The 27,647-nt window shown below is 37.3% G+C and overlaps 1 protein-coding gene across 1 annotated transcript in view; it reads right to left on the reverse strand.

Moving 5' to 3' along the window:
• Positions 1 to 12,295: 12,295 nt before the first annotated feature.
• Positions 12,296 to 27,647, reverse strand: part of ADAM12 (ADAM metallopeptidase domain 12) — a 314,025-nt gene continuing 298,673 nt past the window's right edge. The window contains exons 19-23 of the mRNA XM_063307340.1: positions 25,438 to 25,570; positions 23,567 to 23,678; positions 21,826 to 22,008; positions 15,782 to 15,915; positions 12,296 to 13,562 (exon numbers count right to left, since the gene is read on the reverse strand). Coding sequence (XP_063163410.1) covers positions 13,502 to 13,562; positions 15,782 to 15,915; positions 21,826 to 22,008; positions 23,567 to 23,678; positions 25,438 to 25,570 — 623 coding nt within the window. The 3' untranslated portion in view covers positions 12,296 to 13,501. The remainder of the gene's footprint in view (positions 13,563 to 15,781; positions 15,916 to 21,825; positions 22,009 to 23,566; positions 23,679 to 25,437; positions 25,571 to 27,647) is intronic.

A 27,647-nucleotide genomic window follows, 5' to 3' on the forward strand; every position in this document is an offset into this window, starting at 1 on the left:
GATTTGGATCTCTTGGAGGTTCTAATGTCAGAATTCTTTATATCAAGCTTCAGGATTGCTCTGCCTAACCAGAAGACCATAATAATGTAAGGTGATGCCTAAACCTCTCATAACATTTTTGCAGTAAAATATCCTTCCCCCATTCTCTTTTTGCCTCTACAGGGATAGAGATAAATACAAGAAGATATAAAGTGGGAATGAAACAGTTGGAAAAATAATGGGCTCGTTCTCATTTATCTCTCAATTTAATTTGCTGCCTCTAATTGCATTTGTTAAAACAAATTAATGTTAATATTACAGCCAAACTGCATTTGACTGAACATCTTTTGTACTTTAGCTCTTGGTATTTATTCTTAAAAGATAAGCCACTTTTGGAAACAGTTTGACAGCTCTCATTCTTTCATGCCAGAATACTGAGCCAAAGTTCCATGTTACTTCATAAGTGCATAGTTCATTAAATTCAGATTCTGCCATAGTAATTGGACATGAACTTACTGCAATTGTTCTTTAACATAAACAACATGAAATAATCCTTCAAACTGTCTTGTTATATAAGGATCAGTGATAGAACATCAGGCAGATTAAGAGGAAATCAATTCTAAAACTCAAACTTTTCTGATCTTGTAAAGATCTAGCTTTCCTGGGCAGGTCAAGATTCATGATTACAATTTAAAACGTGTGCGACGAAACCAGTATGTTTTTTTTAGACATACTGTATTGCTATGATTTTGGATTTCTTACAATACTTGAAGAGGTCAAACATTTTATCACATTGGCAGAGACTTTTGTAGACAGAAAGGTGCAGTGAGTAACAGAAAGCAAACACTGGACTCTCCAAAGGTGTAGAGAACCTGGTGAGATTTATTCTCCCTAGTCCCTTGAGCATTTAGGGACAGGGTTAGAAAACCAAAACAGACTCTTTGGAACCTAAGCAGTTCAAACTAACTTAAAGAAATCAAGCAGGTGTCTTCTCTCTAGATTTTTCTATGTTGACCTCTGGTGTCTGCTCTTTCCCTCAATGTTCTTCTTCAATCCCCATACTTTCTCCATCAGAGTAGCCTTTGTGGAGGATGGGATTTTCCCTTCACCACATTCACCCCTTTTTTCTCTAGTAGAACAAGTCTCCTTTCTTTTATTATTGAAAAGAGAGAAATATTTAGTTATTGCATATCTAAGATCAGCCATAGCATTAGGCAAAGTAGCCCTGTCAGGAAACAAATGCTGAGTAATGGGGAGAGGTGGTAAGATGTTAACTGAGAAAACTGTGTAGTGCTGCCTGACATGATGAATTCTGCCCTGTAGTGTCTTGGGCTAGAATTTAACTAAACTGGCTTTAAATGAAGAGTAAGAATCAATGCCACTTTGTCCTTCATCTCAGGCTTCAGAATATCTTGACCCAGCTTTGTGTTACAAAGCTTACAGTCAAACTTTCTCACAACTTTCTTACTATAGCAAAAAATAAAACAACTGTACAGTTGCCACACAAATACTTTCTTCTGAGACTTTATCGTAACAAAAATATGAGCACAGTCTACAGATTATAAATTGGAAACCTTACTAAGAGAATTGTTTCAAAGAATATTAATTTATGAGAGCCAGTTTTGTGTAGCGGTTAAAGGTACTGGGCTAAAAATCAGGAAATTGTGAATTTTAGTCTTGCCTTAGGCACAAAACCAGCTGGGTGACTTTGAGTCAGTCACTTTCTCTCAGCCGTAGGAAGAAGGCAGTGGCAAACCACTTTAAAAAATGTCAAGAAAATGGCAGGGACTTCCTAAGCAATTGCCAGGAAACAAGAGTGATTCAAAGGCATCCCCCCAAACATACAAAAGAAATCTCATATTTATACTTGAGATGGTTTTTGTTTTTGTGCCTTTGAGTCAGTTTTTGACTCCTGGCGACTGCCTGGACTAGCCTTTGCAGGTTTTTTTGGCAAGGTTTTTCAGAAATGGTTTGCCATTGCCTCCTTCTTAGGGTTGAGACTGTGACCGGTCCAAGGTCACCCAGCTGGCTTTGTGCCTAAGACAGGACTAGAACTCACAATCTCCCAGTTGATAGCATGGTGCCTTTAACTGCTACACAAAACTGGCTCATTTGTTTTTGTTTTAGTTGGGGTTATAAGTTAATTGACCAGGATCACAGAATTTGAATCTAAGCTTTCGAGATCTGTGTTCACAACTGAAAATTACAAGTTGAATTGGTTAATAAATTTTGCATCATACTCATATTTAAAATGTGACTGTCATTTTAGAAATTGCATGAAAGTTAAGATCCAGAACACTACTAAAATATACTGTATGCAAAACTTGAGCGTATATATATGGGTTTGTGCAAAGCATATGATAGAGTGCGTCACAAAGTATGCTGACATGAAGGAAGTGTCACTCCTGAAAACTCTGAAGCAGCACTGTCCTCTAGTAGGCTCAGAAAGGCTGCTTGAAGGCTTTTCTAGATCATCTCCACATGAACTTTGCTTCAGTGGCAGTCCCAGCAGAAGTGTTGTCTGTGAATTGTGCAGTATTGTTTGGGTAAGTCTCCAACAGCTGGACCCAGCCTTCCAGGGACATTACTACTTCTACCCGTCAAGGACAGGTGCTTTCACTCTTATCAATGCACTTCGTATAATATTCTTCTGAATGCTTTGTGCAGCCCTATAAATGACATCCACCATATGGAGATTTTTAGAAACAGTGGCACCATATGGTAGTGGTGGTATAAAACAAATTCACAACAACTGTGTATAGCATGGATAGGGAGCCTGAGGCTTTTTAGTTGATGTTGGATTCCAGTTTGATTGCAAAGCAATAAGATGAAATAAATTTAGAGTGGCTCTCTAGCTGGTCTAAATTGTTCTCGTGGCACATAGCTGAGAGAACTTGAGAGCCTTCTCAGGCTTTCTGAGGTTGAAGTGTCTCTGTAGAAGTAGATGGCTACAGATTATGGCTACTAAACGGGAGAGGAAATCCAGTAATGGATTTTTCTCCTTCCGCCTCAGAATCCTTTTTTCTACTTCAGAGAAATAAATGTATCTGATAAATCCATTGGTCCTTGTGACTTTAATAATTAATTCAATCACTGTAGCAAAGGTTGTTACACTTGTTATGACTGAGAGATTTATTCTCTCAGTCAAGATCTTAACAGCAGCAACAAATTTATATACAATATAAATTATAATATATGAACAGCATAAACAATATTGGTAGCTTAACAAGTATGTCTCTTCCTTCAGGCTGATAACTCTGTAATTACATTTTAATTTTCTTCCAACTGTGTCCATTAACATCTTCATACTGGAGAAAACTTAATTTAATGTCTTACCTGTTAGCAGACACCTATTATTTCTTATCTTCCTGCCATTGAAATAATGTGATTATTTTAATATTTTTTTCAGAATGATAAAAGACTAGTAGTTGATTACCAGGGATATATTTCTGAGCTTCCTCTCAGTCTTTGTTGTGAAACCAGCAATGAGACCTGAGAGTTTGTTTAGTATATAGAACAAACGTATCTTCAGTTCCTAATGAAATCATTGCTCCTGCCTTAGAGTTGTTTTCCATCTTATTTCTATAGCTGTATGCATGGCATGATTTCCAAGAAGGCATAAGGGATGTTTTATTCTGCATACATGTACTGTGATCTAGAACCCTCTATGCACTCTGAGTTGGACAGAATTTCAATCCAACAAACGCTGTCTTATTTATCAAGTGAACAACATAAGAACTGCTCAGCGTGATGTCTACCCTGCCACAGGAAAAATTGATACATTTAGTTGCCTAACTATTTTTTTCCTAACATTCTGAGGCCATACTCATTAAAATAAATAACTGTAAAGTCTATGAAAAATTACTGATTTTAATGAGATTTATTCCTCAGTAACTCTATATAAGATTGAATTCTTAAATGTACTTGTAGAAGGAAAATCTTTATTCTTAGTTAAATGTGTTTGTTTATAAATTATGCCCTGTTTGAACTGCAGAGTAATTAAACATTTATTTCCTCAATAAATCACTCAATTTGCAAAAGCATTTAATAAAATACAAAATAGTACATAACTAAAGATGTATTTACAATTTATTTGATATGTTTAAAAGAAAATATAGTGTCCTAATATTGAAACATATTTTCTTTTGACATATTACTGTAATAATCTTTATAAAGCGTGGACAGAAGTAAGACAAACTGTAATATAGTGCCATATATAAAATAAAGCAAATATAATTGTAAGCATTATAAAGATGTGTTTCATAAAAATGAATGCATTGGATTCTAATATCTATAATGTACAGAATGATCTGTTAAACAATCCTAAACACATTATATGGAATAATTGATTTCATCTAATGGGACTTAATTTCCATGAAAATATTTCAAGGATCATGTTATCAACAGTTCAGATTATACATCAGTTGCTTTTCCTACAGCAAAGAATGAATGGTGGTAGGACCTTTTGTTCATCAGAATGAGTCCTAAAGGCAGCTCACATTGCATTTCATACATCCCATTTCTTGCCGTAAAACATGTCTGAACAGTAAATATTCAGCATTAAAATCTTTCTTTTGGGATAGAAACACCTCAAATTGTTGCACCTGCTCTCAAATGTCTCCTGTCTTTTCTTGTTGCATTATCTTTAATTTCAAAAATATTTTTTACATTCCTACAGTTCACTTGTAGGAATGTAAAAAATATTTTTTTACATTATATACACAGAAAGTCAGCATGGTAATTGCAGCTCATAAAATATATAATCACAGATTATTAATTTAGATTTGAGTTTGAAGGCACCTGAAAGGTTACCTACTCTGTGTCCTTGTAAGTTTACACCCACAGATTCTGGTCCTGCCCTTTGGGGGAGTAGAAAGTAAATGCTTCTTTTCAGATATCTGAAGAATACTAGTGTATTTCTCTTCAGTCTTTCTCACATCCTTTAATCGTTCCCCATTGGGCTTGTTTCCACAATCTTCAACATCTTTGTAGCTCTTCTTTGAACTCATTCCAATTTGCCATGGTCCTTTTTTTGAACTGTAGTGCCCAGAACTGGACACAGTATTCTGTGTCTATTGCTTCTTTGTTTCTGAGCTAGTTGTAGTTCAAAAAGTAGTTCACAACCATTTGTTATGTAGTAGTCATGAGAATCATCCCACCAGCTCTCAGTTATTAATAGGGATGTAAAACTGTTTGAATCTAAAACAGAAAAGGTGGTTTAGAGTGTGAGGGTGCTCACTGCACCTGTAAACACCTTCTTAATGATGCCACATCTTTTTCTGGGCTCACACAATAGCCATGCAGTCCTAGGGAAAAGGTTAGCATTAAGGAAGTAGTGACAGAGTGCAATGCCCATAAATTTGGATTTTTAAAAGGGGACTTGATAAGTTCTTCAGGTTCAGATTATCAACTGTGGCAGTTTACCACAACTATCTGCAGAATCACAAAGTACTGCTGGAATCAGCAGTGAAAGAAGTGTGCCACTGACTATCCACGTTTATATGCTTCTTGATTGCATCTGTTGGGTCACTTGTAACACAGAGCCATTTTCCCATAACACAGAATTAGTCATCTATTCTCTGGCTGGGGTTGACTTGTGACTATTTTTACAGTCCTACTCATTCCCGCAAAGGAAGTTGGATGGCTGTCACTTCCTGTCCCATCCTCCACTTTTTTCCCCCTTCAAGTTGGAATGAGAAAGAAAAGGAAAAATCCCTGTGATAATTCCTATGATTAGGATCAACAATACCGAAGACCACACTGTACCCATTTCCTTCCCTTTTGCATGTCCTTACTAGGGCTGGCACAGAGCAAAGAAAACATAAAGTTGGAATGTTTAGAGATGTCCTTTTTTTACTGATCTCTTCAGTAAAGAGAGGACCCTGGATGCAGGGGATTATCTGGACCCTTTTCAGTCAGGATTCAGGCTGGCTTATGGGACTGAGATGGCATTGATCGCACTCTTAGATGACCTCTGGTGGGAGCGAGATAGGGGCAGTGCGACCATTCTCGCTCTTCTTAACCTCTCAGCGGCCTTCAATACCATCAATCATGGTATCCTTCGGGATCAGCTTCAGGAGTTGGGGGTGGGCGGCACAGTATTGTGCTGGTTCTCCTCCTTCCTCAGGGGTTGGTTCCAGTCGGTGTTGATAGCAGGGGAGAGGTCCAGCCCACGTCCCCTACTTTGTGGGGTGCCTCAGGGCTCAGTTCTCTCCCCTTTCCTATTTAACATCTACATGAGACGGTTGGGGGAGGTGATCCGACAGTTTGGAGTACGATACCATCAATATGCTGATGATACTCAGCTTTATATCTCTACCCCAGACCGCCTAAGTGATGCCGTGGATGTCCTGACCCAGTACCTGGAGGCTGTAAGGGCCTGGATGGGGTGCAATGGGCTTCGACTCAACCCAAGTAAGACTGAGTGGCTTTGGGTTGGTGGGCCTCCTGGTGGTAAGGTTTTTCCATCTTTGGTCCTGGATGGGGTTGCACTGCAGCAGACAGACCCGGTGCACAATCTGGGGGTCCTTGTAGACTCACAGCTCTTGCTCAAAGAGCAGGTGGCAGCCGTGGCTAGGAGGGCCTTTGCACACCTTTGGGTTGTGCACCAGCTGCGCCCATTCCTAGACCGAGAGGCTTTGCTCACAGTCACTCATGCCCTCGTGACCTCCCGTCTGGACTACTGTAATGCGCTCTACATGAGGCTGCCCTTGAAGACCATTCGGAAGCTTCAACTGGTGCAGAATGCAGCTGCACGGATAGTAAATGGTGTCAGATAATCGACACAGGTAACACTATTGTTACGTGAGGTGCATTGATTGCTGGTGTGCTTCCGGGTGCAATTCAAGGTGCTGGTTGTCACCTTTAAAGCCCTTCATGGCTTGGGACCAGGTTACCTAAGGGACTGTCTTCTCCCAGTTGTTTCTACCTGTCTAATTCGATCTAGCAGGTTGGGTATGCTATGGGTCCCGTCAGCCAGGGAATGTCGGTTGGCGGGAACTAGAAGGCATGCCTTCTCTTCCGTAGCGCCTGCCATCTGGAACATTCTCCCTCCAGAAATTAGGATGTCCCCAACCCTGTTGGCCTTTCGTAAGGCTGTGAAGACCTGGCTTTGTGCCCGGGCCTGGGGCTTCAAGCTTGTGGATGGTCCCGCCTCTTGGCTGTATTAACATTCATACATTGCTTACTTGGTAGCCATGTATATTTATTTTATATTTTAATTACTTTAACTGTAATTGTTTTAACTGTTTTATAGTTTCATTGTTGTAAGCTGCCCAGAGTCACTTGCTGAGATGGGCGGCTATAGAAATCAAATAAATAAATAAATAAATTTTAGTCTTGGGAGACAGAAGGGTTAGTTAACCCCATGGTCATTAGTTCTCATTACGTGGCTGATTGGGGGAAGAGAGTTTAACCCTAATCAAGACTGGGTCTGTTTCAGGCTAAATGCCTTTCCATTAGGTTATTTGGAATCTCCATAGTACAGCCTTCCCTAGGTCAGTTAAATGTGTCATGAGACCAGAGTCCGAATTTGGACCAAATGGGCATAAATTTTACCTAGCATGGCACTTACATTCTGAAGTAAGTAAGTATATATATATATATATAGTGTGTGTGTGTGTATATTATTTCTTTAAAAAAAATACTGTATGTGCTGTCTTAGTATGTACTGATTGCATGCATTTTTAATTTTTATTATTATTATTCAAATTTCATTAGTTATTTTGCTACTTCAAACAGCATTTTATACATTTGTAACAAATATATTTATGCATGATTATTCATGCCAGGATAAGAACACATTTTCTGTGCCTGCAGTGCTAGCTGCCAGCCAACAAGGTAGCACTGGACAGCCACAGTCCAGTGATAGGCTAAGCTTAGGAAGAACTTTTAGAGGAGAAAAAGACCTATTTACCAGTATGTTAGGATGGCAACTGGTCACCAAACTTGACATAGGTCGAGACCAGGAATCCAGTAATCAAGGAATTAATCCACGGGAAAAGACAGATACAGTGGGGTGGAATCCAGAGTTCTAAGCAAGGCACAGCAAGGTAAATACAACAGAGTTGAGGCTTGAAACATTTTCAGCATTTTCTCTTGGGGCAAGGCCAAAAAAATCACCAATGCTTATTTTCTACCCAAATGAACAGCTTGTTCATTACTTATTAGAGTCTACTTTCCTGCTGGCCTGCTTTTGGCCAGTCGGCCCTCTGCTGTTGTATCTTTAAAGCACGCCTCTGCTCAGCACTGGGTGAATTGATTTAAGAAATCTGAGAGGCTGTTAGTGGGTGCAGGCAGGAATTCTTACTGGATCTGCCTCAGCCAGAGTGGAGTCATTGGCTACAACAGTGCTGGTATCACCCCCTCCAGGACTGTTATCCCTAGTTGCCCCTAGCTCTATTTCCTCCTCTTCATCAGAAGACGTCCAGCAGGGCCATAACTGTACAGAATCTTTTGGCAACATGAGGACAGGAGAACTGCCTCTTTCTAAAGCCAAACCCCCCAGGTATGGAGATTATTGCATTCAAACCCACCCACACCTCTTTTTTCCCAAAGCAGTGCTTCCAATGGAGTGAGATTTGCCCTCAAGCTGGAGTAGTTCCCAACTGTTTAGCAAGAACATGATGGCTTAAGATCCTGCACATCCTAAGATGCCCCCACACACCATGATGGTGGGAAGCTCTGCTGCCATTCATCGAAAACCTCACAGTTTGATCTATGTATCTGTTTTCCTCAGAAGAGGTCTATAATATCCTGTTGAGAAACTAAAGAGGATTTGCCTTGGAAGACCTGGTTTCAGGAATTAGCAATGCACTGCTGTTATCACTCCAGCTGTAGAATTAAAATTGATATGCTTTGTTGTAATTAAGAAAAAAAGATTCTCTTAAGTTGATTGATACTTTTATTGAATCCTTTCGTAACAGGGAACAATAGACTCAGAAACAGACACAGAAACGTGTTTCTTCTCACTTACACAATGCCAGATAAGATCAGATTGACTGGATCATATGTAGATTTCTGTTGCAATATGCATTTGACCCCTGCCTAACTTGTGTTATGCACATTGCACATGTTGTGAGATCCAGTACTGATTGATACCTGCACAGAGTGATCTTATTTCTCATGCACCAGCACCCAACCACAGGTCTATAATGCCTGCTAGATTGGGGCACTGAAAACACATAGAGTGACTTCTAAATGAGGGTTATATTTCTTAAATAGTTTTGCTCCCACTTATTTATAAATAGAGAAAATGATGAGTTAATGTACCAAAGAAAGAATAAATTTTACATAGTTCAATATTTTTATAAGGCAGCCTTTTCCCAGGATTCTTGCTAGATGAAATATCATCTTTTTAATAAGCTGTTACAAATTTATTTTGAATGACAGTCAAATAGAATTAATTTTCATGGAGAAAGGAAGGGCAAAACCCTCAAAAAACCTACAAACTACTTAAGAGGCATGAAATAAAGAATCCTAACCGCACCTGGCAAACCCCATTTTAAAAAACAGTTCTACAGCCATCAGTAACTCCTCTTATTTAACATAAATATTACATTAACGTTTTCCAAAAAGCATTATAAATTAAAATATCAATAATTACATAGTAACATAAGCAAGGTTTATGAACCAAATTGTTTTCTAGATGATTCCATTTTGCTTTATTTTGAGATATGGATATTTTTATCTGGTTTGCTCATAAGCATCACTGCTGTTGCCTACATACAGGGCACAGTAATTGGAAAAGTTACATTATGTACCAGGGAAAAAAATAAAGGTCTTCTGGTGCTGGTTTTCTCTATTAGGAAGCAAAGATTAGTGACTTTGGAACATAGCATGTTGCATATACAACAGGGATGACCCAAAAGACCTGGGAGCTGGAAGCAGCTTTATATATTAAGATATTGGTCAATGTTATAACCACAGGAAATGATGCAAAACATCCTTTCTTAGAGGGATTCAATTGGTTAAGTATTGTTAAAAGGAAGAAACAAATGTAGTTCTGTTAATTAAAAATACATTTTTATATAAAATTGCTAAACCAAAGACAGAAATACATTTATCTTATGCTCCCCTGCTGCTGTTTGGACTAAAATAATTGCTACGATAGGTCAGTACATCCATGCCACTAATGAAACAAGCCTTGAATTACTGTTTTGCTAGTTAGCAGGGGAGAAAATAAATGCTGGGAGACTTTCTGACTGTAAACGGACAGCAGATGACAGAGTCATGGGAAGTTCAATAAATTTTAGGTAGTCAAACTGGAAAAGATCTTACTTTTCTCTGAGAAATCTAAGTCATCAGTGTAGATTGTACTGGGATAGATGAATTCACAATTTGCCATTTTCATGAAAAAAGCACAGTCGTATCTAGCACCAAAACTCTATCCTCTTACATGTGGTCCTTTATAATTGGAGATGAAATACATGAAATAATGAAAAATATTTACCAGTTAAGCAGGAGTCCTCTGGCATTGTTCTTTTTCTTTCATTGCATGCATGCATGTGTGTCTGTGTGCTTAACTGATTTTATTGTTGATCTTAATTTTAGTTTCATTTTTAATGTATTATTTGTCTGTTGTTTTGAATTTATATGAAGCATAATGGAGCAAGATACAAATCTTATAAATAAATATGTAGTATATTTGGAATCCTGGGAACCTCTATGCAGGCTTCTATTATAGTCAATTATAGAGCTACATATTTAGTCACCAAGCATATTCATGCATATCTAAGTTGCTAGAAGAACATTAAATCAGTGAACAGAAAATTCAGCACAAGAGGAAGGCAGGTAAGAAGTACGTATTGATCTGATCATAACAGCTAATATTTTAGAAAACATTGGGTTTGATCACTGGACTACTGTACTTCAGAAAATTAACACTCATATATTATTTTGCAAGTCTTTACATCATAAACATTTTCTAAGAAGGTTTCCTAAGAAAGCTGGCTCTACCAATAAGCCCAGTAAGATGGCTGCAGGTGGAAATAGCAGCAAAGTATTGCACAATACATTGTAATGCCACATGGTTTGTCCTGCAAAGTGACTGAAAATTCTCTTACTGTATTAATCTAAGAAGTTAAGTGTCAGCACAGTTGGCACTTTCTACAGCTATATGATAGGTGGTTTTGTAGCCATCTGTCTCACACAGTAAAACACCTTGCAGCAGCTCTGCTATTAAGCTTGCATGTAACAGGCATAAAGGACAAGATCACATTTTAGTTTGTGTGTTTTAATTCATACATTGAATTATTTAATATGACAATCTTATTTATTTCTAAGATACACACATTAAGGTCATACTATTTTACCATAGCACATCTACTGTTTGTTTAGGAAAAACTCAGAGGTGGGAAATGATGTAATTTGGAAGAACAAGTTTTCCTATTCCATGGAAAATAGACTAAGGAAGTATTTCTAATCTGTAGCTTGTACTAAATATATAGAAATGTTTTAATAGATTCATTCTGAAGGCTGTTTTGAAAATGTTTTTGAAGTGTTGAATTCTTCAGACTTCTTGGCAATATAAGAGCTTATTATTTTTATAAAATCAGTGGACATATGAAGATGAAGAGTAAAAAGTAAAGGCATGGTTAGGTCACATATCTGACAAAGTAAAAAGACTGGATGAATGAAGATGTTGGCTCTGGTCCCAACCATCAGTATTAGGACTACTAAATCTGGGCTGCAAAAACTTGGACAATCACCAGCCAGCAGAAAAAAAACAAACCACAAAGATTTGTCTATATCTTCTTCTTGCCATCTAGCTGTCATCTGCTATTTTTCAGCCCAAATATGGTAGCTTTACTCAAAAGAGTATCTCTGTAGGAATCTGGTCTTTGGAAGTGCTAAATACCCTCAAGTCAGTGTTTTGGGTTTTCTTTTAGCATGAAGGCCTAAAAAATGTATTTTTGTTACTATGTACGGCATTTTGTAAGAAATATTTTTTGAAATATAACTTCTATAGTAATATGTTTTTAAAAAGTAAAAACTGTCCCATGCTGAGTTACTTGCTATTTTGTATATGAAACAAGTCCTATAAAGGGTAAATAAGCATTTGAGCTGGATTGGTATTACTGAACTATAAAAATACCTATAACCTTTGTGGCCATATGATCCGTTGCACCACAGAGTAAGAAAAGGACAAGTACCTTGTGCTGTATTGTTGGAAACCAATCATCGAAGTACCTGCCTCATGTGCATAGCTGTGTGCACACGGACACACAAGTGCACACAAACACACACACATGTATACTCACATACATACAGATACATGCACACATATACAGAAACACCGAGAAGACTTGAAAGCTTGAAAAATGCATTATGATAGAAATTACACACCATTTCTAATTAAAATGGTCTCCAATATACAGTACTTTAAGAAGCTATTTGAAAACCTATACACTGTCTTGAAAAACAGGCATTTAAAATTACAGTACAGTGAGAGAGGATATACAGTTGTAGGCAACTACAGGGATATTTTTGTGTATTACAAAAGAGAAATTATTTGTGCTGGTACAATTTATCTGAAGATTTCCTTAAGCCATTGTAATACTGGAACAGATGACTAACATGCTATAGAATTGAAATAAATACTTCCAAGAAATTAACTTGAGACTGTTACAATTAAAAATGGATTCTTGGTGCTGGATTTCTCATCAAAATAAAACTGCTGACCTTGGGATAGGTATTTAAGCCTCAGAGTTAATTAAGTGTATATTTAATGTGCATCTGCACCATGATGATGGAGATAGATTTTGCACGCATCACATTTTGTATTGTCTCCAAAAACAGTTACGTTCTATATGCACAGTTCACTAGAGGTAGATTGAACTTCCGTTTGGTATATGCATAATCACAGTGAATTTCTGGTTACCTTTGCTTACTGTAAGCTTTTAAATTAAATCTCACAGTATGCCTTGATTTTTACAAATAGTATTTTTTTTCCATTTTTCTAAGGGAATATCAATAGGAACAGCACTGGCAGTTGTTTACCTCACCTTCTTGTAAATTCTACCCCCAAAATTATATTTACCTCCAGATCTTGGCAAAAAAAATAAAAAAATAACTGGATTTGAACTTTCATTGGTCCCTGATTTCATCAATTTTATTTTAGCCTTAGTCAGCATCCTGCAAAGAACAGAACTAAACTGAACAACGAACACTGAGAGGTATTATATAGCCTGCTGTGAAATTTAAAATGGATGGTTCAAGACTGCTTAAACTTCATAAAAATGGCTTCCATCCTAGGAAAACTTGATGATGATGAAATAATATTTACCACAGTGCTCTGCACTGTAATAAATATCAGTATAAATTAATAATTTATAAGTTCCTGAGCAAGGACGCAGACCACCTTCACACACTATAGCACCAAAGGCAGTAGCTCAGAGTTCTTAAAACAATGGGATACTGAACATTAAAAATTCTACTGGTTGATATAAAAATATTAATTTCCAGCTGGAAAATAGTGCAAACTTCTGGTTTTTTTTCAGAATAAAAATGGTGTTCAATTTTTTCATTTCATATAGGCAGCATTGCAGGGCCTAGGCACATGAAGTGGAGGTTTTGGTGCAAGCCTGTTCAATAGAAGAGGGTTAAGGGGTAGAAAGACAAAAAAATAAAAATTAGTTGGGGAATTACCAGGATGATCTTACTACTTAAAGGGAGGGGCAAGCTATAGTTCCAGGTCACATAAATATCCTGGACCATTTCTTTGCAGCATTTGAAGCCCACTCTAACTGCAGCACCTAATTTCAAAAGTAAAAAATTCTAGGAGGCTGCAGGTGGGGGTTGGGGTGGTGTGTGCAGCTGAACCTGGGACAAGACCTTGCTACAGCAGCAGCTCATGCCCCTGTTGCTACCCATTTGGATTACCTTAATATGTTTTAGTTTGGGCTGTCTTTAAAAACCACTCAGAAGCTGCAAATGGCCCAGAATGCTGTGGCCCATGTATTCTGGCAGCAGCACATCATGCTGCGCTACAGTGCTTGTACTGATTACCAGTAAGCTGCTGGGTGCAATTTAAAGTCCTGATTTTAACCTATAAGGCCCTGGTCTTGGTACCAGATTATCTTCATGACCACATTCTCCAGCTAGAATCAGCCTGACCCATGATCTTTCTGGGAGAAACAGCTTGTGGGTTTCCCACTTTTGGGAGGTGAGGGGGGCAGGGGCCAGAAGGTGTTGCTTGGTGGCAAGGCTGGCCCTTTGGAATGGACTTGTGATTGAAGTTAGATTGGCTCCCTCCCAACCTTTTACAGGAACAGTTTAAAACAGCTCTTTCATAGAACATTGGGACTGATGCCATTCATTTTTTATTGTTTTTAAATTTGTTTTACTTTTTAATTTTACATGAATATTTTAATTGTATATATCTAGATCTGTGAACTGCTGAGAGTCTGAACTGAATTACAATGGGATATCAATATAAATGTCATTGTATTGGAATATCATATTTAGTTCTAATCTATCTCTAGACTTGTACTGAAGAGCTGGGGCAGTTTTATCTCTGTAGCCCACATGTTAACAGCTGTTAAAATTATGAATGATTTGCTGGGATGAGACAAGAAATGGTTCTCCACATAGTATTAGAACTTGATAAAACTAAATAGGGCAGAGAAAAGGAAGTCTTTTACACTGTGCATTGTCAGACTGATACTTAAAATGAAATAAACTGGCATATGATGATTAAGACATTGGATTACTTCCCCTACCTTTCTGGGATAGAAACTCATCAAAACACAGGAAATATTAAATTAATTAAAATGTGGATAACAAATACAATATTTATAAGCAGAAAATAAAAAACGATATTAAAATAATTCAACATTTTTGAAAAAATTAAATAGATGAATCTTGATGCCCACCTTCAAATCAGAACAGGGACTACATTAAGAAACAACATGGTGCTTTCCAGCAGGCCCACAAAATGGGCTTCTGTAGGCAGGGTCTTTAAAAGGACATCTCTTGTAAACCTTCTAGGCATGTCCATAACAATGTGGATTGTCCTTTAGGTAATCAAATCCTGAGCTCTCAGAACCAATATTTGGAATATAACCCAGAAAATAATTAGCAATTTCTAGAGGTTTTTCAGTTTGGAGCTGAAACTGTCACATTTTGCACTAAATGAAGTTTCTGGATGCTTTTCAAAAGAAACCTCAGGGAGACTGAACTGCAATGGTACAGCTGTAATGTAAGTAAACATAGATAACCATTGCACATCTGGCAAACTATAGTCATAGCTGGTGCACTAAGCCTAATTATCCAAATGAGCTTCTTGCTACTGTCATCATTTGGAAGTCCAGGAGATAAGGTGTACACTTAAAATAATTTCAGTTTTTTTGCTCTCAGCCAGATCATTATTGAATTTAGGCCAGCATTTAAGGAGACAAGAAGCAATAGATTGGGAATTACACGTGGTTTGACAAAGTATTATTTCTAGGGACTGGTTCTAAGGGACCAGTCAGTACCTGAAAAACATAACTGGAAAGGTGTTACTGCCTCCCTGTTGGCTTCCAATTAACATCTTATTTGGCAGATTCTGGACAAGGTATGCATTTGGTCTGATATAGCACAGCTCTTAGAACTCTGGCAAAATATGCATTTTGAACATTTCATGAAAAATTTAAACATCTTTACACCATTATGGCTCAGATTATGCTGAAGTTGATTCTCCATGGGATGTGCAGAATTAAACAACTTGCATTGTGGTGCTCATAAAAATAGCTCTTATTTGGATAGCTGATTCCATTAAGACAGTTTAGTGTGAAACATACTAAGAGACAACCAAACTAACCTGACGGGAGCAATTTGAAGCATAGGATTTGGAAGCTCACACATTGTCCTGGAAGCAGGGTTAAACTGAACAGCTTTGTTCTTCTGAGGATTAGCTGGCAAAGGCTTCTGAGGAGGCCTTGGTTTGCAAGATTCCTGCAATGTGGAAAAAAAAATCACAATCTTTTAATTCAGTGATTTATACAAATATTTACAGATTTCATCCACATATAATGCGGTCAATGATAGAACATTGAAGCATTTTGTAGTACAAAAGAATGTTACAAAACAATTCCTCACAATTTTGCAGTTAATCAATTTTGTGATAGTTCAGCCAAAAACTCTGAAGCTCTTTTTTGATTCAGCTTCTAAGGCTGCTATTATTCATCATCCTGCCTGTCCCTCAAAACATGCTTTAATTGAAACAAACATTTGCATTATGTGACTTTCCATAATTTCTATTTCTAGTAAATAAAAGAACAGCATTAAGGAGAAAAAAAACAATTAGGAAGGTATGTATTCTTGGAAACTATTCAGGGGAGCTATGAAAGAGCTGGCAAAACTGAAATGTGACAAAAATGCATTGCTTTTTGAAGGAAGTTCAAAGCTATCAAAACTTTTAAAATGCTTCCTCTACATAAATCTGTTCTTTATTTCAAAAAGAGAATATGACAAGACTCCTAATAAATGTACCAAGGGCAGAAACACAAGATCATTGTGTACATCTGTCACTGGGACATCTCCAAATTATAGCAATTTAATATCACTTTTCTGCCAGGCAGTATACTATATGTTACACTGCCATAGCTTGTACCATGGTCCTTTTCTTTTTAAACTTCTTGAAAACAAAACCCCAATTCTTATCAACTCTTATACTCCCAAAAAGGAGGCAAGAACCAATAAGCATTTTATCCATGAAGCACAACAAGCACATGTCAGGGCATAACTTCAAATAAAATGTAAAGTTAAATAAAAGTCTGGCTTTATGACTTATAAAATATTTCTTGAAAATGGGTGATAGTTATATTAACATCTAGATTCAAGAATGGATAGAAAAAACATCAAATGCATTGTTTTTGTTGTTTTGATTTATATCCAGCCTTTCTGTCCATAGGACACTTAAGTAGCTAGTGTTGGGTTATTCAAAATATATTCTTAAATGAACAGTTACAATCTACAATAAAGTCATCTATGTCCTCTAATGGAGGAAAGGCTGCTATTAAAATTGCATCTGTAATGGAGGTTTAAATTTGCTAACCTCCATAACAGAGAAAAGAATATCAGCCTCTATATCATTTCTTCTGACAAGAGACACGTGGAGAAGAAATATTACTAAAATATTATGTTATAAATTATGGTTGTCTTTTTTTTTTGGTAGCTTCCAGAGCATAATAGACACTTAAAGATATGCTGTTTGTCTTGTCATAAAGGAAATTTTGGCTCCATTTTACATCACTTTAATTTGTTCATTTTTATTAAGTACACCATTTCTGAAAGTGAAAATGGCAAAAAGTGTAACTGAAGCTCAGAATTATTGACACAGCTAGCAACTATGTAAAAATTAGACTTCTATCTTCAGATTGGTTCGGTTGTCATGCACAACAATATTATGCAATATTTTTATCAATATTCTTGCAGAGGATCAAATTATAACAGCAATTCATCATTTATTTATTTAATTTATTTACAATGTATCAAACAATCATCGTTTAAAGAACAAGTTGGGGTCGTGGTTAAGGTCCTAGACTAGAAATCAGGAGATTAAGTTCTAGTCTTCCCTTAGGCATGGAAGCTGACTAGGTGACTCATTCTGGGCTAGCCAATCTGTTTTACCAACCTCACTTTTTAAAAAAAAATTGTGAGGAACATAGAAGAGAGCATTATGTGTGCCCTTTCAGTTGTACAAAATAAAATAAAATCTTATAAATCTAATTAATCAATTAATAAGTAAATTGGCTCTAATCTTCAATCAACTAAAATCTATACAGTAATTATATATCAGAGATAGGACAGGAAGACTCTGGATATTTTTATTTGTCATGCTTTTAAAAAAACTACAATATTTTATTTGTTTATTAAGTTTAAATCACCGCCCATCCCCCCAATAATACCTGTCTTCATCAGGTATTATTTATTTGCCTGTGTATGAAATTTATCTGACTGTTTGAAACCCAGACTCTAGGCAGCTTACAGAATTTACATAGTAAAAATAGAATACAAAATTAAAATAAAGTTAATTAAAATAGCAAGTAGAGGTAAAAAACTAAAATTACAGAAAATAGTGCCATAGTATACAGTACAGTTAATCTTGAAGAGTCATATTTTCACATGCTTCAGGAAGGCCGTGAGGACAGGGTGGATTGTGTTTTGGAGGGCAAGCTATTCCAGAGGATGGGAGCTGCCATCAGGCCCTTCACCCTGTACCTCCCGTTATGTGGGGACACTTGGCTCTCCTTAGTTGTCCAGGTAAGACAAATATTATTGAGGGAAGGTGGTCCCTAAGATACTCCCAGGCACCAAACCATATAAGGTTTTATAGACAGTGACCAGCACCTTGAATTGCACTCAAAAGCCTACTGGTAATCAATATAGCATCTGCCGCAGAGATGTAATGTGGCTATGTCCCAACTGACCACTAAGCAAGCATGCCTCTGTGTGCTAGACCAGCTGAAGTTTCTGGGTGGTCTTCACATGCAGCCCTATGCAGAGCAAGTTACAATAATCTAATTTAGGCTTTTTCTTAAGACAACGGCATGATCAACCATCTTCTTATGGCTGCTGTTCTGTGTGTTCAGTGAACAGATGCAGGCTAAGACCCCAGGGATCAGGCTCCAATACATCATTATTAGAAGAAAAAAAACCCTAGAATAAACTGTAGATCATGCTTGCAGCTATTTATGGCAACTTACTGTCAGTTCTAAATCTGAGTTTTGTTGGAGCCAGTCAAAAGGCTTAAGACAGAAGAAATAAGATTCAGAATACTAACTTGCAGACCTAGATAACAACTACCTGTAACAGTGTCCTTTTACTGTATAGTTCAACCAGAACTTGCAGATTATAGAGGTAACACGATCACATAATTTACTGATCTACAGGTTTTTTGTTTGTTTGTTTGTTTATAACCAAGATGGAGGGACAGCTGGTGGGTCAAACTGTCATAATAATTAAGGACATTAAGCCCAGCCATACTGGGAGCTAGTCCTGCTGGTATTTATTGACTCAAAAAGCAAAGGTTAGCTCATATGTACCCACATAATGTGGCAGAGTGCTAGAAAGCCTTTGGCCCGAGAGATCAGAAAAATCACACAAACCAGGCATTTCTATAAAAATACATGTATTTATAGAAAGCACAAAAAGTTATTTTACAAGCTGGGGAGGAACTGGGCTGCAAGGCTACAAAAGCAAAACTAAACAAGCCCAGGGAAGCTGCCCTCCCTCGGCAATGCAGCTATTAACACCCAAACTGAGGACAATTAAGTTCGACCTCTTCACCCTGCTGATACTTAAGAAAGTACTCAGTTACCATGGTAACCTAGTGGCTTGGTCTGAGCAAAAACAAAAAAATGCCAACACATAAACACCCCATACTGCCTTTATATGAATATAAATACAAACCAGGGGGAAAGTACTCTACAAGAATCCATCAATTCTCTATTTTCCCTCTAAGCAAACATGGCATTTTTACAGTCTGGCTCAGACAATACTAGGGAAGTGGATGAACAAAAACAAGATCAAAATAATTTCAGTATAGAGACTATCTGTGGCAACTGCTGAAGAAAAGCTGCCAGCTGCATCATACAGTTCCAGCCTAGTGCTTGCAAAAGATAATGAGGTGGTATCATAATTAACACCACCACATTCAGAAGGTTTGTAAACAGCAGGAGATGGAATAATGTTGTACTATTCAATTCATGTTTCTTTCAAAAATCTAGGCTTGTCTTCTGACTAAACAGATTCTATCAAAAAGTTATTCTACCGTGTACTGATTTTTGAAGGAACCTGAAAGCTTGCCAAGTCGATGCCAATTTTCTTTTCAGATATAAGACCTACAAATAAATAGATAAAGATAAAACACTGGCAACTTCAGAATTATCAAAATGTTACAAATGAGACATAAAACTTCATATATTTCTTCAAGCTAGAATTTATGTGAAACAAATTCAGAAATGTTCTGAGGGAATGGTAGAAAAGACTCAACATTTAATAGTCCTTACGAAATGCAGTTACGGTAAATCTGTGGGAATGGTTCAGTGTTTCAAATGTTATTGTAACCCTCAAAAATTATGCCTGGGCTTTGAGGCTGGCTGTACTGTCAAATGCTTTCAACAAATCAATGGGGCTGTGATCAGAACATGTGAAGTGGTTAGACTATCATACTATCAAAAGAGCAACAATAACACCAGACAACAACAGATGGAAGCAGGCTGGCTCAGAGAAGAATAGCTTTGAACAAATTAAATTGAACAAATTAAAAATGTTGCTATCTGGGAACCAAATATATAGCAGTCAAACCTATTTATCACACTGGACACTGCCCTAAGATATGTAGTTTTAGACAGTGCCATCTGCAACTGATAGCTCCCAGTTTCCTTCCAGAACAGAAATTTCATCAGTTATAGTCAAGCCCTGTGATGCAATTGCTTCTGTTCAGAGACACACAAGTGATTTAACACACATATTTTTCAAATTACAATACTCATCCAATACAGTTAAAAACCTTATCAGCTGCCCATGCTGCAGAGGTGTCTGCAGAGGGACAAATTATGAAAGGAATATTGTGTCATGATCCCCAGCCCTGTTGTATATGCACTGTGATGTCACATATGCACAAAAGGGGCAGAGCTTGCAATGCGATGATGTGCCACTGCTTTCGTCATTTTGATGACAGTGTCCAATCCTGCAGATGCCTCTACCATATTGGTTTCCAGGAAGAATCAGATGAGAACATAGGCTGAACACAACTTTTCATCTACAGGTCTGTGCTAAAACTACTCAAATGTTAACATCAATTATTTAGAGCCTAGTGACATCCAGCTATTCTGACCCAAAGTGGAAATATGTCTTGGAGGGGATATTGGCCTGCTCACTGCACCTTTCAGGACACCCTTAAGGAAGTCACACCTTTATGATTCAATTATGAAGGCATCAATAGAGTGTGACAATATCAGTGTACCTTGTCACTGCTTCTTTAATGCCTCTTTAGCTCAAACATGTTTTCTGTGATCATGCAGCTGGTGTGCAAACTCAGAAGAAGGCACAGCTTTTTAACGATGTGCCAATAGGTGCAGAAAGCACATTCCCAATCCCTGTAAAGCACTTTTTCTGCTTTGAATCTGAATAGGTGCACTTTTATACTACAGCTCATCTTGAACAATGACACTCCCATTTTGCAGATCTCGTGCCAACTCTTCCCCGCTGACAACACCATTGCAAGACCTATTCGTGACTCATACAAGCACAGTCATACAACTTTTCCTAGAGAATGAAGTAAAGATGGAAGATAGCCCTGGCACTCTTGCTGTCAAGTGAGGATCAGGGCTTTTTAAAGTGCACAAGGCAGGGAAAAAGCCAGGAAAAAAATAACACCAACTGCCCTTCCTTGAAATTTAAGAGGAATTGGTTCAAACCTAAGAAGGGCACAGAAAAAGAAGTTCTTTCACAGAAAGTTAAATAACCAACCAACCAACCAACCAATCCGCCCACCCACCCACCCACCCATCCTGACACGGCCAGAAAATGGCCTGGTGTTAGTATCTAGAATTTAAATAGCTACTCAGCAGCATGCCACAAGAGGGTGGTTACACTGGCACTGGAGGAAGACATGCTGAGGATGATTGGGTGAACTTGAATTAATTCTGTTTAGTGTAGCCTATCAGAATTAAATCAACTAGTAAAGAAATGCCCGAAAAAATCAAGATTCAAACTGCTGAGTGTTCTTGATTGCAGCAGATGATAAGATAAAGAATTAGAAGGGGATATTTATTCTCCATTCAATAGCAAGCAATCTCTTTTTAGTCTGGGCCTCCAGAATTTGCAGGTTCTGTAGAAGGGTGGGGGGACCCCTACCAGGTCAAATCTGAGAGGGGGCTTGGTGGGCATCACCTTTCCAGACCCAGACTGTTGACAGGAAAGCTGACAAAGATGTGGCTGGGTCCTCTCTGGCGGGCTCCATTTCGGTATATCCTGGACCTTCACAAAGTAGCTAATATCCTTTTTCTGACACCGTAGCAATTGTTGTACGTCATTTCTCTGTAGGGCCATAAAGAACAGTATGCAAATAAATTGCAGTATAAGTACACTGCATGTGGCAGAACTAAAACTAAGCATTCCAAGTCCAGTTTATTACAATTAAAGAAAAACAGGGGAAGAACACAAGGAAAAAGAAAATGCTAGGAACAAAATTATCTTTCCCATTGAAATCAATGCTAAAATAATTTTGGCTGAATTGTGTCAATATGCTTCTTCCCAGATATACAAATTAATGGTTAAATATCACTACTTTCAGGGTTGGTTTAAACAGCTCTTTTTAATATGCCCTCTTTATTTTTTCTGAAGTCAACTAACAACCAATTAACAGCTTACTCAAACACGAATCCTTGGATGTTTAAAAAGCATTATTTATGTCTCAGAGAACTGGCTGCAATCCAGAAACTAGTACATTTATTTGTTTCAACCCTTAAAATCTTCATTCATCTAGAGCATGGAAACCAGTATGCATTTTCCAGTCTGGCTGTGTTGAATCTATTTCAGTCTTTAACCAAATCTGTGTTTTGTTTTCTTTATTTGACAGAGACTCTGTTGGTGCATACCTTAGTTGTTTCATGCACAGATTATTGCAATAGTCTCTTGGCAGGGTTTTCCCCTGATCTTGGACCAGAACAATGGCATTCAGGCTATTGTGGACCCTATGTGTTCTCATGGTTCACTACATGGCAGAGGTCTTCATTGGCTCCAGAGAATAGCCAAAACCCGGTTTAAACAACAAATGCTCATATTTAAAGCTTTCTGGTCCATAAGCATTTGCAAAGGGCAGGAGAGTGGGAGAAGAGGGGCAAATGATGAAATGCGTATCACTATGTAGCAATGCAAATCCTGCCCCTTATATAATTCCATTGTAACACTGCAATAGACATTTTGTCAGTTTGTCATTAATAGTAACAAACTTCCTGATACCTATCTGCCCTTACATCCTCCTACAAACCTGCTCTCTTAGGCTGTCTGGGCGGGTCTTTCTTTCTATCTCCCACATAAAATGGGCTTAAAAATTATTTAACTAGAAGTTCAGGGCTTTGTTTATCGCACCTTGCACTCATAAGGATTGGCAGTTTCAAGGTTTTTAATTAGGTTTTTAACCCTTTTAACAGAAATTTTGGATATATTTGCACATGGCTGTACTGTAGGGTGTTGTTAATATGCATGGTTGCAGTGGTTAGTTTGTATTAGCCATAGATATTTGTTTAATTGGCAGGTTATTAAGTTGTGAATTCTTTTTGGGATGACATTTTTGTAATTACTGTGTTTCTCTAACTTGTACTGCACCTTGGAAAAGGCATATAATACATACATATTATAAATAACAGCTACAAAGAAAAACATTAAAATCATTTTCAATTATATCCAATTAAACATACTTAGACATAGGCACTAACTGGTTTAAAGGTTGTTCATATCCTGGAAGAAGGCAATGGCAAATTATTGAGAACAAGAAAACTACACAGATGTGTCCACGTAGACACTTGGAGTTGCGCTTGACTCAAGGGACCCTTTGCCTTTACTTTACATTTACTTCAACTGTATAAAAACCTACCTTGGGTGTGGTTAAATTTTGTGGCTGTTTGGCTAGTTTTTTACTGAGGACTGTTGCAGTATGAACATGATTAGATTCAGATGAACTGGAAGGCCGTGTTGGACTCACAGACCTGCAACACAAACACACTCATTAAAGGTAGCTACTGCTTGGAAAATATAAGGTCAGGGTTATATTTTGACATTACACTCCTTTATCTTTATTTTCTTTAGTAACAGTGACTGTAAAATCCATCTAACACTCTTGCAAGAATAAAAATATTGATTTTTTTTTGTTGTTTAGAACCACTAGTCTGTTAAATTAGCTCTCACAATCTGTGGAAATGCTGCTTTATAGCACCCAAGAGATACTTCTAATGAAGCTGGTGTTTAAGAAGTAATGACCTTCGCTATGGATATTGTGCTTCATTCAATGGACTAGAGACAAAAGGCTACTTCCAATCTTTCAATATTTCAAGCAGAGCAGATGAAGGCAAACTCCTTTTACTTTTTAATTGCTTATCACAAAACGAAATGAAAAACAGCAACAAGAACATCAGAAAGTGTTGTGGTCTTGATTTAATGTCAGAAAAAAAATAAATCACTTAGGTTCATCATAGATATTTCAGCCCATCTTTCTAATGTGCCTACATTATAATAATAGCTATAATTAAATTATCTACAATAAACAGCAATATCAACCAAAAGGTAACAAAGGTAGGCATACAGTACAAGGTTAAACTCAATTTTATTTCAAATATTATATAAGCTATAGAAGGGCAGAAGGGCATCTGAATGTCCTAAGGCATGGTATTCCATTCCATGAAATAGCAACTGAAAAGCCTTTCCCTTTGCTCAAGTAAGAGTGGTTCCTTTCATCATTGGTGGGACAAGAAAACCTCACCACTTGAGATGAATGAATGGGAGAAAATAATCCCTCCAATATCTTGGCTATTTTAGGCTTTAAAAGAAACAGTATCTACAATCCCACCCAGAAATAGATTATCAACTGGCCCAGAAACTGCAAAATAAGCATAATAATATGAACCCACTGACAAATACAAATACTGATGTTAATATTTATATGCTTTAATTGTGCCTATTGTTTGATTTTATTTTGTATCTTGTTGATCGCCCTCGTAGAATACAAAGGCAGGATATAAATCACATTAATAAAATAATGACTCCTTCATAAGATATTTCCCTGGGCAAGAAAAGAAAGGGTTAATTCCCCCCACATATCAGCTCCAATCTCAGAAATCCAATATGATAGGCACAATTCCTTATTGCTGGCAAAAGCAACTTTTATTCTGTTGAGGGTCACATTCCTGCAGAGATGGTGTGCTGAAGGGTCAAATGCTAATGATTGGTGGAGCTAAAGCAAGTAACAGATGGAGCTAGAATGCAAAGTGAGTGAGGCTAATTTTTATGTCTCTTTCTGACACCTTTTTTTCTCTCCTCCCAAGCAACAGGGGAAATGCAAGGGAAGGGAAATACAAATAACTCTTATCAAAGGTGACTTAATAGAGTTTTGAATTTGGTCAATGGCCACATATGGTTTTATACTGTAGCTGCAGGTGATCCATTCCTGACTTAGTGAATCAGCTGTGCTTTTAATTCCTCTAATGACTGTTTTTGTTTTAGGCTAATAGCATCCCTTTTGCCTTTTGACAACACTACACTTGTTCAACTTCATGTAAAAGAACAAATTATACAGACACACATTCAGGCAGAACCTTACTACTGATTGAATAAACTGAAATGTTTCATTTTAATAAATATTAACAAAAGAATATAGATAATACTCATTCTGGAAGACATTGGCCATCAATAGATAATGGGTAGTTTTTCTCAGGTTGTAGTTTAAAAAAAGAGAAATATTAAGTATCATACCTAAGTTTCTCTATTGTAGTCTTCTTATTAATAAAGAACACTCTAATCAAGATCTTCCTCTTGAAGTAAACAAGTAAACCAGCCACCAGAAGGCACAGGACGGTTATGAATATTGCAATTAAGCTTCTGTTATCTAAAACAAACAAACCCATAGTCCTTATTTAAAAAGAAAGTAAAAAAAAACACCACCTTGCTTAGGCTATTTGGTAGCAGTATTCCTCATCCTCAATCATGCACACACCCCACCTACATATATTAAGGACTAAGTTTTATATTAGAGAAAAGGCATGGTTGCAGACATTCTGTGCTTTCATCTTGTATGGGTCAAATAGTGTAGCAATGAATAAACTAGACTCCCCTAAGGCAGTAGTCTTACTCCAGTAAGGATCACTATTCCTTTGACCACTATGGCTGACACTATGAAAGCAGCGGTCTGGTACATCTGAAGAACCCCACTTGGGAAAGATTAACATGGACAAGATGAAAGGCCCATGGCAAAACTCTGATCCCGCTTCCAGCTTCTGGCAGTGTGGCAGTCTTTCTCACAAGGCTACACTCCTCTCACTTGATTCATGCAAAGTTCCTATATTACTAGAACAAAGTTGGGCAAAAACTTTGAGGATATTTAAACCACTCTTTCACTAGAAATTGCTGTCTTTCTAGCACAGATATTGATTATCACTATCTTTTCTTTAACTGATGATGTTAGTGGGAAGTCTTAATTAAAAAATCAGAGGCTCCTATAAGCAGCCATCATCTTCCACCCATAGCAACATCCATGAAAGCAATGCTAGATGATCTCAGAGTTATTTAGAAACTGGAAAGAAGAAATAATGGCTTGCCTAGGAGCATTTAGGAGGAGACTGGACTTTATTGGAATATATACTGTATATAATTACAGGTAGTCCTCACTTAACTACCACAATTGGGACCAGCAACTCCATTGCTAAGCGATGCAGTTGTTAAGCAAGACACCATGTGACTGACTTGCAGTTTTATTGCCAGCTTCTCTATTGACTGTGCTTGTCAGAAGCCAGCTATGAAGCATGCAAATGGTGATCACATGACCTCATTTTGACACAGGGGAAAACCTTTTTGTTTTTCCAGGCTTTTAATCATGGTTTAATCATAGCTTAATTCACCTTATTTTATATTTTGACAACCACCTTGCTGCTGCCTAGTTTGTATGGTATCTTTATTTTATATTTTAGTTGATTTATTGGATATGGTTTAACTTGAATTGTATTATTTTATGTATTTTGGGGGGGTGTTTATTGTAAACTGCCCACAGAGCTTTGGCAATTGGCAGTTTAAAAATGTTTTATATAAATAAAGATTTAGCACAGAACAGTAGATTTCTGCCTGTACTTAAAATTAAAAACTTTTTGGGTCTACTTATTTTTAACCTATATTTATTTAAATAAACTAAGATACTATAGAGCATCTTTCCAGTGATCTCTCCTTCTGAAGCAAACTAACCCACTCAGGGAAAAACAACACCTGCATGTTTCTGTAACCTTCTGTTAAAGGCAGAGATGATATTTCTGGCAAACAGCAGAGGCTACTGCTGTCCTATCTGGTGACTGAGATCAGACACCACTAAGCCTTTGGTGCCATTTCTCACTCTTGCTCTTCCCACCCTGCACCAATTTCTTTGTTTGCATTACCAATTCACTGCATGTGTGAGAGGACAGGCTGTATCCTTCCTTGATCTCCAGGATGAATTGAAACCAATGGGGAAAAGATCAATATAATATGTCAAAGTCCCATTTAAATTACTAGGGAAGAGACAGAGCAGCATATGCTTAGCATTAATGTGATCATATCTGTGGATTTTATCAGTTTAGTTGTTATGATAAAGAGTTGGGTGAAAGATGCTGCAAATGAAGAAGCAGAATGCACAACCAAACTTCACACCTCTGTTGCTTGGCTTTATATAGTCAGCAGGAATGCTGTTGAATATAAGTACTTTTGAACCATGATTAGATTCACTCATTCAACTGCTGGACCATTTTTTTCCCTATTATAATTCCAAAAAGGGATTCTAGTCTGATTAAGAACTCTCTTTTACAGTTTGGGTTCAACTTCATCTTACTATAAAATTGTTATGCCACTGTATTGTTATGGAGATTTGTATGATGTCACAAATTCAGCCTCATACCTCACTATCATAATATTGTGATAAATGCCATCTAATTTACTTTGAATAG

Source organism: Candoia aspera, chromosome 6 (genome assembly GCF_035149785.1).
Source record: "Candoia aspera isolate rCanAsp1 chromosome 6, rCanAsp1.hap2, whole genome shotgun sequence".
NCBI classification, from domain to species: domain Eukaryota; kingdom Metazoa; phylum Chordata; class Lepidosauria; order Squamata; family Boidae; genus Candoia; species Candoia aspera.